At 40.2% G+C, this 18,323-nt stretch overlaps 1 protein-coding gene across 1 annotated transcript in view; it reads left to right on the top strand.

Annotated features, from left to right (window-relative positions):
* Nucleotides 1–18,323, top strand: part of LOC115796050 (microtubule-associated protein 4-like) — a 121,165-nt gene that overhangs the window by 81,931 nt on the left and 20,911 nt on the right. Inside the window, exons 7-12 of the mRNA XM_030752263.1 lie at nucleotides 2,272–2,630; nucleotides 5,943–6,140; nucleotides 7,048–7,156; nucleotides 9,678–9,734; nucleotides 10,150–10,406; nucleotides 14,874–14,933. Coding sequence (XP_030608123.1) covers nucleotides 2,272–2,630; nucleotides 5,943–6,140; nucleotides 7,048–7,156; nucleotides 9,678–9,734; nucleotides 10,150–10,406; nucleotides 14,874–14,933 — 1,040 coding nt within the window. The remainder of the gene's footprint in view (nucleotides 1–2,271; nucleotides 2,631–5,942; nucleotides 6,141–7,047; nucleotides 7,157–9,677; nucleotides 9,735–10,149; nucleotides 10,407–14,873; nucleotides 14,934–18,323) is intronic.

The raw sequence follows: 18,323 nt of genomic DNA, 5'->3' as shown, positions 1-18,323 counted from the left end.
TCCAGCAGAGGTGTTTGTACTGTATACACTTGGCACACTGTGAAAAACACTGAAATTCAATGACTTTTCAAATAGACAAAAATGTCTAATTATTTGTGCTTTTAACCCAAACATCTCAAGTTTTCTACATATGATCCAAACTAATGTTTTAGGACAACTAAAACTGATTTACAAACTGGGAATGTGGAATTTGAAGCACATGGCTCGATAGTATTTGAAAGTACTTTAAAGATGACCTATTATGCTTATTATTATTATTGTTATTATTATTATTATGCTTCTGTCATACGTGTGCTATTATGGTGGCAGATGTTCACGTTAAACATGGTCAAAGTTTTAAATCATGCAGACAAACAAGTAATCTCTGCAGGCCAAAAGTATAAGCTTCAGACATTTTTTCTACTCTTTGTTCTTCATGATGTCATTGAGAGTAGATATCCCATATATGGTCATATCAGGTGCACAGTTCTGGCTGCAAAGCCACACAGAAGCCCCACCCCCACTGCTGTTTGCTTACAAGGGGCAGCCAGTCAGAAGGATGTTGGCTTATAGGGAGAAAGAAGGGAGCTAAAACTGCTGGTTTTAGACATTCGATGAGCTAAAGTGCTGCGGTACGTCCCAGTATAATAAGGATAATTTTAAAATTGTAAGTTAGTATAGTGCTGTAAATGGCAGGCCCCCTTTGGTGTGTCATGGGGGAACTACATTAACTACCTGTGGTAACAAATTTCACAAAATAGTTTTTACACTGAAGAGGTGGTGAAGAGAGCATATTGATGATTACATAAATATATTAGAAAAATACACTTGGTGATTGCTACATCATCTTTTAAGAGGTTTCCCAGAAACTGAAATAATAACACAGTCCTCATTTCACCAGAGCTCCATTTCATTCAGGTTTGTTGATAGTAGCGTGTTAGAGATCATGTTTTCGGTCTCCATGTTCCCCCCATAACTCAGATCACAGGACACAAAAGCTATTTAAGCATCTCCAGGAATATTAAGAACTCTGTAGGTGGCAGAGCTCATTCTGAGCTCCGCTGTTGTGGAATAATTTATTACGCTCACCATCGAGACCTTTAAATCGAGACTAACAACCTATTAATTTCACTTGCTAATGCAACTGTAAAACGTTCCAGCTTTTTCATCCAGAACCTCATTTTGTGTTTCTTTGGTTTCATTCTCCAATCTAATAGTGTACCATGCACTTTGTTTCTCAAAAGAACTAATATAGATATTTTGTAAGACCCTTGCTTTATAATAACAGAATACATAAAAACGTAGTTGTACATTGCATCTGTGTATAGCTCAGTCTAGTTAAAGATGCATCATAAGAGAAAGACAGAAATCACAGAGTTTATGGAAATGATGGCAGATCAGCTCTCAAAAACCTTTTGCCTCCTCTGTCGGGGTCAGATAGGGTTTGACCCCTTTGACATGGATTTTGAGGATACGGCCTCACTAGTGCATGCTCTTACGTAAGGCAGTGCAATAAAATAGATGGGGTTGGCCTGTTTACCAAGCAGACCCAGAATCATCTGCTGCCTCGACCTACATAAAACCTTCGATGTGGACATTCAAGTCTATAAATAACAAAAGTGCAGTTGCACCCAGATAATAATTTGATGTGATGGATTTTGTTGGTGAACGCAGTCTTAGACGTTTAGCGCTGTGGACTGCGTCATCAGATAGGTGCCGGACCGGATTAAAGTTTGTGCTCGAGCTTTTTATTCCCTGGCTACAGAGCTCATGACAGAATAATCTTTATCATTTAACAGACATGGTTTCTTCATGACCTTTGCTTACATTGATATGGCAAGAAGTGCTTAAGGAATAATGATCGTATGATGTTCTACTGCCAAACAAAAAAAAAAAAACCTCAGAGAAGATGTGGGGTGGGTGGATGAGTCAGGAAAGCTGCCATCTCCTACCAGCATTCAGCTCTGGTTTCTTTTAATCATTATTATATTTTTTTTACTGATCTATTCACTCATGGTTTTTTATGAAATAACAGTTAAAATATAAAAACTGTAGAAAGAGATGAGATTTTAATATATAGAGATTTTAAATGTGGACTAGACTGCCATTTTTTCTCAGCAGCTTCCAAAGTCGTGTTGTAGTTTTAGTAAAATCTTGAAATACAGTTGTGTTGAATTGTGTTAGAATATCTAATTTGCATATGTTTGCTCTTTTGCCTCCCATCACTCATTACCCAACAGAGTTTTGTTAAAATAGTCTGACACTAACATGACAACATTCTTTCTTTTACAGTTAAATCTGACAACAAGGACAAGCAGGAGAAGACGTGCATTATGTCTGGCAAAACAGACAAGATTGACAAGTTTGACAAGAAGGAAGAGCAGCAGAAGGACAACGGCCCGGACAAGAACCAGAAGTCTGAGAAGATAATCAAAAATGAGAAGATAGAGATGATGAACACTGAGAAAAACAACAAGGCCAATGAGAAGGCGGAGAAGGTGGACAAACCGGAGAAGACCAACAAAGATGAGAAGAAGGAAGAAGAGAAGAAGCCGGCTGAAAAGAAGGAAGACAAAGGAGGGAAAGTCACGGCCAAGTCTCCTACAGGGAATGGCAGCAAGACTCTGCCAGGCGCTGACAGCAAGTGCAAGGTGGGTCTCATGCGAGCACACACAAACAGGGACATCAGTGCCGTTCACACACATTTCCTGCACACAGATTCGCACAGTCATGGTGGCACAAACAGTCAAACAAAGGTTATAACTTTGAGCTCCCACAGTTCCAGCTAAAGCCTGTTAAAGTGTCCTTGAGCAAGACACACAAATACTTACCTGTTCAAGCACAACTGCTGCTGACGCTGACTGCAGAAATCACAGAAACATATTTACATGAGCTTTTGTCTCTAGTATTTATGTATGTGTGTGTTTGTGTGTGTTGAAGCAATATTCCCAGGGTATCTCTCTGTTATCTGGATTCACTTACCCTGACATTGGCCATCAGGATAAGTGGTCACATAAAGCTGGTTATCAACTCACTAAGTTAACCCGGGGTTTCCCCTGCACGTTCACATGAAACGGGTGGTGTCAGCAGCAACTGACCAATCAAAAAGGGGCATTTCATGGATGACATGAATGATCCCTGTGAGTGCCACCTACTACATGTTTAAAAATCTACAAAGAAGACAAACATTTAACAGTAACATGCAACACTGTTGTGAAAAGCACAAGAGATGAATGCTGCAGCAAATCATTAACCTGAGAGCAGTAAAATAAGCATTTTAATTCCAGTTATTTTATCACCGAATGCTCTCAGTGCTGCACATTAAAGCACTGAAACATTGAAACATTAAAGCTTCCTGTCCCACAGCCTGATGAAGAAGACGCTGAAATCGCTTCAGATTGTTGGCAGATGAAATTCGTGAAATTAATTTGATTGTTTGAACAGGTGTTCTCTCTGTGTGTGTTCTGTGTTCTAGTAGCTGTAATTCCAGCAGTGTAAAAGAAACTCAACATGTATAACAACATTTTATAGATTTTCTAAATCACCAAACTAACGCACATTCCTGTAACAATGTGACAGTTTCATTACAGTGGTTTTAGTAAGGTACAGCTTAACAAGCTGTATATCCAAAACATTACCAACCCCCCCCCCCCCCCCCCCCCCCCCCCCCCCCCCCAAGCAGAGAATCTTTATTGCAATTAAAACATGCTGTGAATAAAAGACTCAGTGAAATCATGAACATAACTTGCTCCAGACAGGTTTAGTTTAATTCTCTCAGCTGCAGACTCAGTGCTGTTTAAGGGTTTGAGAGTAAAGATTAGTCTGTATACACATTTGATATGAGGTCATCATATATTAATGGTATTCAACATACCATTTGTTCTTAAAGCTTGGTACCCAATCTCAGAGCGTGGGGATGATGATATCTCACCCCTGACATCCTAGCTCCCCCTTTCTGTAGCATTTGTGTTGTACCTCATTAATCTCTAGTTGCAATAGCAGTTGCTTCTTGTGGATGTTAGCGCACTGAGCTACTAGTTGTTTCAGTGTTAGTCTAGGTGTCTCGAAGGTGCCACATCCTAGTAACATTCCAACAATTCCCTGGTCTCATCACTTGTCCACTTATGTCATAGCCTTGTTCCAGTAGCTCACTGCTCGTCAGTCTGTCCTGGTTCCTCTACACCTGATGCGGACCTTGTTAATCCAAACGATGTCCGAGCTGGCAAAGATGGTAGTGTTGCCAATAAATATGTATATAAACTTTGAACAAAAAGTAAGGAAATTGTGTTTGGCCAATTCTTTATTTGTTGTAACAATGCTTTTTGGCAATAAATCTTGTACCATCAGAAAACCTGTTTACTTCCCCTTTAATGGAACCACATTTGTAAGGAAAATCCATTTGTGGGCTGAGCAGCAGAGTTGACTGTGTGGGCTGCACCCATGAAAAACTTGCCAATTTTTCTCTGCCAATGCCAAACAGCTTATTCTGCTCTTGACTCTTGTTTGGAGTAATTTATTGGATTGGATGACTAAAATCTGAAGAAACGTGACACATTGGAAATTCAACAATTTATACATGTAACAGGGGCCTCAGCAGCATGTGGAAGAACCACACACAGCCAAACAACCTGGCATCTCCTCCTCATGCTGGTCACCAGCCTGGTCGCACACTGCTGTGGGCCAGCATCCCATCCTTCACCTAGCATTTGTCGCAAGTCAGCCACTGTGGTTGTGTTGGTCACTCTGGTACATACAGCACACCCAAGCTGATCCCACAAGTGTGCAATGCAGTTGAGGTCAGGACTGCAGGCAGGCCATCCCATCCTCTCCACTTCCAAATTCTGGAGGTCGTCTCTGATAAACCCGCTCTGTGCGGGCGAGTGTTGTTATCTTGGAGGATAGAGTTTGGTCCTATACTGTGGAGGTGTGGGATTGGGATGGGATGGGATTGCCACTAGTTGCAGAATCTCATCTCAATAGCTCTCTGCATAGAGATTGTCTCCAGTGATGATAAGCCTGCACTGTAATGCCAATAGTATTCACTCACCTATCCAAATAATTGAATTCAGTGTTCTAGTCACTTCCATGGCCACAGGTGTATAAACCAAGCACCTAGGCATGCAGACTGCTTCTACAATCATTAGTGAAAGAATGAGTCGCTCTCAGGAGCTCAGAGAATTCCAGCTTAGTTCCAGTTCAGTTGTGAAATTTCCTCAATACTAAATATTCCACAGTCAACTGTAAGTGGTATTATAACAAAGTGGAAGTGATTGGGAATGACAACAACTCAGCCACAAAGTGGTAGGCCATGCAAACTCAACAGGACAGGGTCCCAACTTCCTGCAGAGTCAATCACTACAGACCTCAAAACTTCATGTGGCCTCCAGATTAACTCAAGAACAGCGTGAGAGAGCGATCATAAATGCAGAACAGACTACCACCTTAGGAATAAGTGAGCTGCTTCCATGCAAGCATTTTCCCAGCAGCTAGCATGTAAGCTAATTATTTACATGATAGCCACTAGGCTAGAGACGTTCTAGTACATTGCCAATACCATCTACACTGCAAACTTACTCAAATGAAGTTCACTGTCCATTGACTGTGTGACATGTACTGTGTATTTGCTTAGGTGTTTATGAATCTGTCCGGTGTCATCTGACATCTGATTTCCATATTACATGCAGCTGTGGGCTGCTGCTTATTTTATCTCATTTAAGGCTTATAATTTTATTATTTGCTAATCATGAACTGTCTAAGGTGGTTATAAATTGTCAGTTCTATAATTTATGACCTGGTTTATGAGTATCTGCTGTTGCTGGCTGTGCTGCTATATCACGCTGTCACTGCAATCATTGCTGTGATTTCATTGCAGCTTTTTCTTTCTCTCTCTATTCTTCCTTACTTCACTCTCCTCCTTTTTTTTAAACTATAATTTTGGCTTCTTTTAATTTTGTTATCATCAGCCTGATGCAGGTTCCACCAAACCAGATTCTGCCAAATCACGCCCATCCACTCTCTCCACAAACGGCGAGGCCAACTCGGCCAAACGCCCCTCCCCTACCACTGCTTTAGCCAATAAAAAAAGCCCTGTGCCCAAGGCAACTACACCTACTGCTGCCAAGCGGCCGCCAACAGCAGCTGGCTCTACCAAGGCTGCCAAGGTAAGTATATGAGACAAGGTTAGATGTATTTTTTCGGTGCAAGCTATGTCTTATTTGGGAAAGGCTTGATCACTGTCTGATTTATTGTCTGGGTGTGTCTTTTAGAGTTGGAAAACATTAGAATTCCCCAAAAGACATCAACAGTCAAACACGGTAAAGAGATCCAGTGTAGTATCTCAGATTAGCAGAGGTGAGGCCTAGCAGACACCTTTTGGCTACAGCTCCCTGTCAGTCCAAGTAGCCATGCCCTTAACTCCAGTATCCAGTTGGGTGGGTTATATAAAAAAAAAAAATCATGAATCTTGAGCATTCCTCATGTGACCGCTGTAAAAACTGTACTTCTATGTTGGCTTCATTTATCAGATGTTGCTACATGATCTCACTAATTATGGACCAAATCAATCAAAGCATTCTTGGTCTTCCAGTTTTCTAGTTTATAAATCTTAAGTGCCATCATCCCCAATAAGAAATGCTGCTTTTTTTTTAATTTAAAGAGCCACAGCTGTCTTCTTAACAACTTAAACATACTGTATAATCATGTGCTAATGCTGTAAATAGAGCTGGCCAAGCTTGAATGACACAGATTTTTCTACTGATTTAGACTTTATCTCATAAAATATGTATTTTTACACACATCTTTTGCCTACTGTCATTTTAAAAGCCCTGATTGTTCATGTGATCCCAAACATCAGCCACCATCTGTCCCAAACGTCTTTTTTAATCTCACAGTATTAAAACCTTAGCCTTTTCTTTCCTCTCGTCACTCTCATTCTCCACTTGCATCTGGCTGCATTATAACGCTGGAAAACAGGATCACAGTCCTTATACACACAGCAGACGTGCACGTAATCGTACTCACAAAACGCACGCCCACAGCTGTTCATCTCTACTGTGCTTTGATTTTCAGACTCCTGAAAACGGGGAAAAACGTGCACCTGTGCCAAAGGCCACGCCCACTCCTCGTACAACTGCCAGTAAGAATGGCTCCTCTGCAACTGCTGCAACCAAAACTGCAGGTACGAGCATACAGTGCAGCGTCACTTCCTCTGCTGCATGTGCAGTATGTCTACCTGTACCTGCGTGATATGAAAGCTGCGGTTCCTGACAGTATCTCAGCTCTGCTTTGGCCAGGTCATTATGCTGCCAGCTCAACATAACCTCTGCAACAGCAAACATAGCTCTCTGCTCTAGCTGGAACAATGACTCACATTGCAGACTGGCACTGCTCCAGGCTACATCAACAGGCTAACTGAATTGCTACCATATGTTATCCTTTATCGGATTTGAGAGCTGGTTTTTGAAGATCCCAACTGGTATTTTTATCTGCACATCACAAATAGTATCTCACCCCTCTAAGCAAGGGAGATATGAGTCAGTCTGAGAGATGTTAGTCAAACTGTCTTTCTGCTTTTTTTTTTTCCTGTTTTCTGCTTTTTGTCTACCCTCACAGAATATGATTCATTCACTCAGTTTACAGCAATAGGTGTTTAGATTTCATTTTAGCTGCATGAGTGCTCCATTACTTTCTGTGACTTTTGCCCCAGTGACAGCAGTTAAGTCCAAGTCCATAATATTTATGTCACACGACAGCAGTATTATATACTGTGGCTTTATCAAAAATTGGATGTGCTGTCACTAGACTCATTTTATACTAACAATTTTCAGGTCACCAGGAATCTCAGTCTCATTTTGCCAGGATGTGTAAAGTTGTAGAAGTATTTGCAGAACATTGTTATTTCAATCAGTCTAAAAAGCAACCAAAACTAAACTAAAAATAATCATTGAAAAAAAATATGTATATATTTGGTCATTAAAATGTATCTGATCCAAGTTCTTTGAAAAATTACAACTAAAATACACGGTCACAGAGGGCTCAGCAACTCTGCAGCAATGTAAGGATGGCAGAGCGTGATGTATTATCACGTTCTAAATTTGCTGTGTGTTAACAGTTTTCTGTAACATCAGGCACAAAGGAGGTGACAACAGCAATAAGTACACACATCTTCACTCTGCCTTTAGCTTTGGTTTGGTGTCCACAGACTCGAGAAAAACAAATGCCTCTTTAGATGCAGAATATTTAAGTCTCAGCTCGAGTTATCGAGTATTATCTGTCTGCTGGTTAGTTCTGTAACATACAAGAGCAAAACCTTCAACCAACCAACTAATCCATTTTTTAAGACTATAGCAAGCAAATAACTCCTTTATTAAAATTTAAAATCTAATAATAGCTCTGTTTTCAGACTGCAGAACATTGCGCGTCACATCTAAATGCATCCTTGTCAATTAACAAAAACAGTAAATACTTTATATTTAATGAATACTAATAATATTAATAATAGCAGTTGTAGTAGTAGTATTGGTAGTAGTAGCAGTAGTAGAAGTCTTCTTTCAGCTGCTCCCTTTAAGGGTTGCCGCAGCGGATCATCTGCCTCCATCTCACCCTGTCCTCCTCTGTCACACCAACCCTCTGCATGCCCCTCACTGCGTCCATAAACCTTTTCTGCGGTCTTCCTCGTTTCCTCCTGCTTGGCAGCTCCATATTCAACATCCTTTGTCCAATATATCTACTATCTTTTGTCTGCACATCCAAATCTCAGCTTCACCTCTCTAATAATCTTCTCCATTCTGGTCACTACCAATGAAAATCTTAGCATCTTCAAGTCCAGCTCAGCCTCCTGTCTTTTTGTCACTGTCTCCAAACCACACATCGTAGCAGCTCTCACTACCATCTTATAAACCTTCCCTTTCACTCTTGCTGCTATCCTTCTGTCACAAATCACCCCTGACATGTTTCTCTAACCACTCCACCCTGGCTGCACCCCCTTCTTCACCTCTTTTGTGCACTGCCCATTACTTTGGGTGGGTGAATCCAGGTGTTTATACTCATCCACCTTCACTATGAGTCCTCATTGCATCTTCACCTTTCCACCCATCTCCCTCTCAGTGACACATGTATTCTGTCTCGCTTCTACTGACTTCCAGTCCTCTTTTCTCTAGAGCAGAAGTAAGAGCAGTAAGCATAATATGTCAACTGCTGTAATATTTATGCCAAAATATAAATAACAAAATTATTTCTTATCTAAACCAGATATAACCAGACAACAAAAGCAAATAAACCACAACATCACACATAAAAGTAGGTCTATAAAATGTGCTTTAACAGGTGTTAATGATAGCCGAGGGTCCCTGATGGTAAATGTAGTCACCTTAAGCTTTGATGCTGGAACAGCCAGAACCCTTCACCTCAGGGTGTAAGGCTGTGAAATGGCTCATATGGGGTCAACATGAATATGAAGCTGGGGGCCAGACCCAGGTGTGCTTGATCAGTATAGCCTTAAAATCAGTTCTAAAATGAAAGCCAATGGAGAGGCGCCAGGAAGGGGCTGATGTGATGCCGTCTGATAAAAGCATTACAAAAGAGAGTGACTTTTCATGTGCTTGTCAGCTGTATTCACGCTAAAGAAACAATCAGATTACCTTTTTTTTTTAAGCTAAAAATTAGTGGTAAAACTCTGTTTTCTATCTTTCTACTCACAGCTAAGAATGACAAGACTGAGAACAAGACCGGTGAGGCCAAGAAACCCAAGACTACACGTAAGAAATGTAAAATGCTTAAAAAGAGCAAAACGTTTTTTGACAATACACAAACTCATGAATGTACAAACACCTCCCTGCAGGTTCCCTGTTAGGCTCACAGACATCCATAGCTACAAAAACCTGCTCGGGTATCTCCAATACCTCTTACTACCAGTGCAGTGCTGGTATCCAATCTAGAACCAGTTTGAGTCATTTGTGCAAAAAAAGCAGGGATCAGCATGGTACCAGAAAATCCTGGGACCCAAGCGCACCAGCGCTCACACCATTACCAGAAGTGGCGCAGCACTGGTGGAGTCAGGGTCATAGAGAACAAGAGGAGTGTTACATGAAATTATTAAATATATTTTATTACAGTAACCCTAACCCCACATAATACTATTATATTGTAATTATTTTTTCTCTTTCTGTCTAGCCCGTCCTCGCCCAGTCTCAACTGCCACTCCTGCTACCCCAGCTGCTTCCACCAACGGAGAAGCTAATACCACTCACCGCCGTCGGGTCATTACCAAACCCCCTGTGCCCAAGCAGACACCCATGGATAAGAAGCCAGCTGCTCCCCGTGTTCCCCGGACCCCGCGACCCATCAACGCACCAACACCAGACCTGAAGAACGTCCGTTCCAAGATTGGTTCTATTGACAACATCAAGTACCAGCCTGGTGGAGGAAAGGTAAGACAAAGGAGACGGCACAAGAGAGGTCTATGAATAATTCAGGACAGTGGTGCACCTGTCAAGATCCCTGAAATGCTGCCGAATATTTTTCTTGTAACAGCAAATGATTTGGCACCGGGTGGTTTGTAATTCAAATAGCACCCGTGTGTGGTACATCATAATAATCTATTTTACTTCCTCTGCTCTGGGATCAGATTGGCTGTTCTGACAGCCATTTAAAAGTTAACTTTGAACCTTGGCTTGTTTAACAGTTAATAGGTCTCTAGTTTGCTAGAAAGTATTCCAGCTTTATTTTTCAATTCCTGCTAATCACCTCCGAATCATTTCTGAGCTTCTATTGAAGGTTTAAATTGCCAAAATTAAAACAAATACAGGACCAAAAGGAGCTGTGTACTTTATGCATTTAGTGCAACTCACAAGGACTTTCAAGATAGGCTTCTTTTTATATTAGTGGCAAAATGTATCTATGCTTAAGTCACATTTAGCCCTTTAAGCATCTATTAGCATTAAATTATTATCGTCTTAAAAAGTAGCAACTGTAAGTCAGTACTAACTACCCAGCGTTCTACCCAGCAGTTGATTGCCCAGCACTACTCTGTCGCCACAATTAGCGAGTGGGCGGGGCTATCAGCACTAGAAAGCGGTCGTCAAATACCCAGGGTGGGGTACCTGCTAGTAGTTTCTATTTATATCCAGAAAAACATAAAGAAATCTTCATTATTTAACAAACGGAGTTATTTTAACTTTTTGAGCCCACAGCAAATAAATATCACTAAACATCATCTCAGTCAACGAGGCTGTTACCTGTACATATTAATATATATCATGTTAGTAATTAGCTCAGCTGTCAACACTTACCCGGAAATTCTCCCTGCTCCTGGCAGCACGTCACTGAATATAATTGTGATTGTGATTTGATTTTAATGTGACGTACTGAAAATTCATTGCAAAAATTTTTAAAAAGTAGGGCAAAAGGACTAGATCTGACTTTATGCCTGTTTCCATTTAATTATTAATGCATAAATAAAAAAATGTGACATTTGTATTTTATTCGCCTACATTTTATCATTTTTAATCTTCCATCTGACACGTCTTCATCTACAGTTGCACTAAAATTCAAGGCAGGTGTTTCAGTCGTCTTTAGAAAGTTGTTTTTGCTTTCGTTCTGTCAGAATATGAGAAATGAACTCATCCTTCGAACCACCAACCTCCCGATTAGCAGATGCTCCACCTCCTGAGCCACAGCCACCCCAATGTGTACATTATATGTATAATATATATATAAGCAGCAGAGGCTTTCTTGAACTCTAACTCAGAAATTTATGCTCCTTTCCTTTTTCCCCATTCCTTAAAAAAAAAGGCGTTGAATTGATCTAACTGCATGGAAATTCTAAACCTGATAAAACATTTTTAAAGAATTTCAGTTTTACCTTAAACGTAAGCGTATAATATACCCTGGCGTGCACTCTCAGAACAGTGTGGCTTGTCATCCTGTAGCAAATCATTTCCGCAGTAGAAGTAGATTTCATGAAGCGTTGTAAATGTGCTCTCGGAGCCTCATAATGCTGCACAAACAATGTCTGTGTCTGCGCCAGATAGCTAAAACCATCAGATGATGATTGCATGCTCTGACTGCCGAATACACTTGATTCAGTCATATTTGCAGTGCTGTACAGCAGCGCTGTCACAGTCTTATTTCTCTGCTGAGTACAGTGTTGCTGTGGTTAGACCGACAGTAGAGAGGAACACTTTCAACAGGGAAAGACAAATCCTCGATAGCAATCCTCAAATCAGTGAAGTTGACATTATTTGAAATAGCTGTGACTCACCTCCGTACTGTGGACATATAATTGTTTTAAAGGGCATCTGTATGTTAACTGAGGAAATGGCAACTTCACATCTGTGTATTAATGTCTTTCCGTTTCTCTTTTAAAGCTTCCATCTACCATCAGTCTTTTAATCGATCCCTCTCGCCGCCAGTTAACATGCATCTTTTTTAACAGGGCCTTGCTGTGGGTCAAATTTTGTTTCTCACTGATCATCTCATAATATCTCAGAATGACACTCAAAACAGGAAGCGTGCGTGCTACCTGTGTTCCACTGCGCTAAAGGTGCCCAGCGTGTCATGACGTGGTTCGGAGACTTGACTGTGTCGTCCGTGTCCCTTCAATGCTATGTGACAGTGTGTCTTGCAGAAGGAGGCGTGCCGTCGCTTTGAATCACGAGCATCATCCTCTCTCTGTCTTCCCTGCCATGTGAAGTAATGTGTCAGTGCACTTTATCCTCTGTCCATCTCTGCTGTGCTGTCTGTCACAGGGTGGCTTTGCCTCAGAACAAAACAATACAGAGAAAAGTAGCCATTTTTTTCTCTTTCTTGTTGAGTTATTGAGAAGTTTGATACCTCTTGATTGGATAAGCTTAGAATAAGAAAGCAGCGAGACGGCTAATATTTCATTTTTATTTGTAAGGGGTGAATCTATTGTGTTTATGCATAGATGGTATGAAAGTCAATGAAGAAATGGCTTTCTGACCTCTGTAAACATATTCCTGCTGAGTTTATGGACTCATTTACTCATTTTGGTTCATATTGAATAAAAAATTAAGTATATTTTGTAAAACTTGATCATACCATGTTTCAAAATTGAGAATTATCTGTGGTAAGAAGATGACTCAGTCTAAAGTTGTCAGACCTGCTCCTCCTCATGATTTATTTATTTTGGCAGTGAAGATGGCCACGGTGGAAGGAGTCAAAACAGGACTTTCACAAACAAACAGGCGACATCACAATAGCTACGCCCACCTTTTATACTAGCTGTCTGTGTGTTTATGCTAAGATAATCTGATCATCTGATGGTTTTTAGTGTTTCCTGAAAAGAAACCAGAATAAAATCTGTTTATTTTTGAGCTTCTGAGGTTCTGGTAGGTATTTTTATCTTTAAATGTTGGGATTAGCCGTTTCCTTCAGATTCCAGCTTTAATGCTAACAGCTAAGCTAATCAGTCCCAGCTTTATGTTTAGCATTCAGATATTTTTAAGGGCTCTGCAATAAAGTCCACTTTGCAAAATGTTATTTTTTTTAAAAAAAAAAATCTTTGCATACAACAATTATGTCTTTTTTTTTATTGCACTATTTATTTTTTTTAATATCTGTATGCTTTGATGTTTGTCCAGATAGTCAGAGTTAGTTTGTGGTTTTTTTGCATTAGTCATATCAGCCTGCACTGTGGCACTGTTTCATATCAATGTGTTTATGTTGACATGTAGATGTAAAATCTGTCTTTCTGTGGACTAAAATAGGTGCACAAGTATTATAAACTATTTATGTTCATCTCTTCCTGTTGTATCCATTTATATTCCCATTACCTTCCTCCTGCCTGGTGGCACTGTAAAGACTTGCTGTATCCAGCACAGACATTATCTCTGCTCCGATCCAGCAAAACAACATGCATGCCCCTTTTCAGAAACACTCGGCATCTGCAACCTGTAGCGTTTAGACATGATCACATGGTCAATTAAAGTTAGATTACTATAGAGAAGGGGCTGTTGCTTTCTCTCCAAATAGTCCTGTGAAATTGGCCCGACCTTGTACTTTTCTGTGAACAACAAAAGAGCAGTCAGTAGGGGAAATATTGCATCAAACTGTACCTAATGGCCTCATTCACTCTTTCAGGCATTGTGTTTTGCAAAAGCAGGTCTGCTCCTGGTGTGTCATCTTTCCTGCTTTTCAAAAACACGCTCTTACACAAACACGTTGCCACCCTGCATTGTAATTACTGCCACGGACTTATTCAGACTGCTATGATACTGAACTCCTTTGTCTCTCATATATTTACTATTTTCTATTCAGCAGGAGCTTATGGGTCTAAGAGCCTTTCTGTCATCAGTATTTAGGAATAAGACTGGTGCTGTTTATATGAACAGTGGTGCACTCCAGAAATGTGACATTTGATCTGTTGTTTTTAGATTGTATAATTAATCCCACACCCTTTTTTTTAATGCTGGTATTTGATCGGCTCTTGTCACTAACACAAGATAAATGTTAATATATTGGTACTAATCCACTGTGAATCATTGTCATGTTTTAAAAGCGCTCCATCTGCTTCAGTTTCCTACCATCTGAATGGCTGCCACCATCCCTTTTATACAATACTTCTGGTCTTACCGCTAAATTGGCCCAAAATTAAATCTTACATCTAATTGGTGCCACTATTAGCAATTATATAATGTTATTAATGCACCCACGCATTTGGTTAATGTATTTGCTTCTTCTGCTTCTATTAGATCCATGCTGTTTTTTCACCATGCCATCTTCCTTTTTGAGTGGCTGTAACATCAATTACACTCCCGCAATTGGTCCAGGCATTGATATTCTTTTGATCAGACCCAATGTCCTCCACCCCATTTGTAGTGTGGCGTGTGGTTGGTTGGCGGTTGTATTGACCAGGGGGCTGGTTGTCTCCCCAGGTCTCCTCCACCCCGAACAACAAGACATCAGATCCCTCCACCCCTGCTGCCAAGGCCAGAGTGAGTCTCTGCCATCGACACCCTCACACACCAGTACATCCTCCCTTCTCTCTGCATTCGTTACAAACACCACCTACTCCACATTCCCAACAACATACCACCTTGCTGTTCATTCCTACATGCACATGCATATTTTGTTTGTGGATATTACTAAAGCAGGTTTCATAGTATTCAAAAGGCTTTACTATAGAATCTTTGTTAGATATTATTTTACATTAACTGATCGTTCTTCTTCTTTCTTTGTAAGGAACAAATAAAGAAAAACACTGATGTTTGCACAGGCCATGTGCATATAGCCGAAGCTAATTTCCATTACCAGTGATTACCATTAATAGATGTAACAGTTTAAAATAAAGTTGTACAGTAGTGAGTAAAATGTCATTATTGCAATTCTGGACAGATTTTAAGCAAGACACAACTGCTTTAAGGAAGCAGTTTGTGCAAAGGGAGTCTGACTTTACACTTTCCTGCAATATATTCAGTGTGTTTGTAACATTTTAGTGGAGTCTAGACTGAGACCTTGGAAGACTCTATATTTTGAAAATACTACAATGAGGAAATCTCAATGATTTCTTGGCCAGAACTTTGGTAGCTTTATTATAGAGGGCTGTACTGTATGTGCTTTAAAAACAGAGCCTGAATAACCAAGAGGTTATTTGGGCTCAAAAAATGAGGATAAAAATAATTCCAGGCATAAATCTGAATGAAAATTGTGAGCAATGTGTGATTCTCCTACATGTCTGAACATTGGACCAAACAATTCTACCTATCCTTTTGTCTTGCCTTTGCTAATATTAGTAGTCCAACGAAGAGAAAAGAACAAGCAGAATATTAATACATCCAACATTTAAAAGAAATTGACTCTGTATTTAAAACCTTGATGGATGGTCACACCAGTTAAGAGAACTTGTAACTGTTTTCCGCATATCCTAAAATAATTTGTATCAGTCTTTGTTTGCTATCTCGAACAAACTCAAACTTAAAAAGGTTATCTTTCAATACACCTAATAATAACAAAAAAATCACTATAAACACTAGCCGCAAAAAGACCACTTCATGTACCCTAGTGTGGTTACTTTGAAAATACATTTTTTGGCGTACCCAGTGGTAAAAAGCACAGTGCTGCTCATTTATGAAGTGGCACAGAAATGTGTTCCAAAACCAAGAAATGAGTTACTGTAGCATTTCTAGCTTTCATCTTGAAGCCAGTGGAGTTTTTTAATAGGTTGCTGGTTAAATACCTGTAACAAGGTCTGTCATTAAAGCAAGACATTGTCATGTCTCCTCAACACAACATAGGTAAGAAAATACCACATGCATGAATTCTGAATCTTTTATCTGTACTGAAGAAGCCATTTGCTATCTTAACGGTTTAATCCTGGCAACTGCAGTTACTCTTTTCAAATTAGAAATCTGGCTTCAGTTTGTGAAGATTATCATGCTAAACAAAACATATAACAATCAAACACTTTTAATTCCCATAGATCTTATTTTTCTCCAATATTGCAAAACCTGGAAAAATCCCAACTGGCTGATTATCAAGGGAACCACAGTGCTGCTAACTACAAAAGAGAGCTCATCCTGTGGCGCTGCATACAGGGGCCCAGTTACCAACCAGCTTCACTGGCTCGTTCCAGAACACCTTAACCCTGAACTTCATATAATATCCAATACATAAAAACCAAACTGCATCCTTTTCCGACTTGATCCATACCATCATCCATACCTCTGTGTCCATACCTACTTTCTCCTAATTTGTCCTCTGGTACTCTTTGTGCAAAATATAGTTGATTAAAGCTTTATGTTCCTGTGCTAAAGTTTAATGGCCTCTCTGTGCCCTGCTCACAAATGTGCACACACAAAACTTTACTACTACATCTTGAAATCTGAAACATTGTAGGCTACAGACCCCACTTGTTTCTATCACACTGAAAGCAAAGACAGCAACCCTATACTGGAGGGCAACAATTAAACAGTTCGGATGCTACGTGCTGTTTTTGTTCTGCTGTGTTGTGATAGATGTACGTTTGTCCACTGCAATGAATGCAGAACACTGGTAGGATAACGGAGTTGCACTGTGTATGCACCAGAAGCCAGACGAGACGATGTATGCACGAATACAAAAAGCTGCCTGAGAAGAAATGAACCTCATGTATCGTCTGTGGCTGGAACTTTTATAGCGCTCTCCAAAATGTGCTCTCCTCTCTTGGTGAAGTGTCGCTTGGTTGCTATTTTTTCTTCAGTTGCAGTAATGCAGAAAAACATTTTTACCATCCTGCAGAACTTCTTTACCTTTCCAGCCAGCATAAGAAGCATTCCTCGTGGATATTAAGGAGACATGATGAACCAGAACCTTACAGCTACTCAAGCTGCTTGAAATCAATTAGGATATTTATGATGTGCTATCAGTGAGGAATACATACTGAGGACAGTCTGCTGCTCTTTGTGTGTGTGCTTGTGTGTGCGTGTGCTTACACATTAAGTATACGTGCACTCACTGCTCAGTGAGTCATCCTTTGCTGGTGCCACCTGCGTCATCATGCCATTTTCATCCTGGAAAAGCAACACTGATACAGAGACAGAGAGAATGGAGGAAAGCATCCTAGGCTTGCTTTAGGGCTTCTTTTTTTTTTAACAATGTAACGAGGCAATCAAAGTGATATCAAACAGACGCAGGATGGTGTTAGCTTATGTAGGAGCAGGGTTGGGTGGGAGCTTTTGATTTATCATTGATAGTGCTACAATAGCAGAGCGCTTACTGAATTCTTATAAAAAGAGTTCAGTTTGTCACTGACAGTCAGGTTGAGTAAGAGCAGCCTGTCTGCAGCATCTTAAAAGCTTTGACTGTTTTCCCAGAGAAAGTTTTGGACACAGTAGCAATATCAGTACTTCCGTCTGGGTTTTTACCTTTTACTTCACGTAGTGGGTGCAGGTTGTTGTTTTTCCCATGTTGACCAAAAACTGACTTACTCATCCTCTCGCACTGGACAAAAATTCACAGACGTTGCTGTGAAACAGAGGAAGATAGCATAGAAGAGACCCAATCTGTTTGTATGACTTATTAAAGGGGGGCCCTATTATGTTCATTTCCAACACTATATTTTTATTCTTGGATTTTACTAGAGTAGCTCTGAATAATTCACAGCTCAAAATAACCCTTTTTTATCATATACTGGAGCTCGGTGCAGCACCTCATCACCTTTTCAGCTCCATTCACCATCTTCTTTCTTCCAGTTGGCTGCTCCTCACCAACAGATGCCTGTATGTCTTAGATTGCCATATAGCAATATCCCCTTTCACTGACATCATACAGATCCAAGAGTAGAAAAACCTGTCTGCAGTTAAGCATTTAGATCAGCCTGAGCTTTTGGTTCACAGGGATTCTTTATG

The sequence above is a fragment of the Archocentrus centrarchus genome, chromosome 17 (assembly GCF_007364275.1).
Source record: "Archocentrus centrarchus isolate MPI-CPG fArcCen1 chromosome 17, fArcCen1, whole genome shotgun sequence".
Taxonomy (NCBI): Eukaryota; Metazoa; Chordata; class Actinopteri; order Cichliformes; family Cichlidae; genus Archocentrus; species Archocentrus centrarchus.
This window is presented reverse-complemented; position numbering and strand designations above follow the sequence as displayed.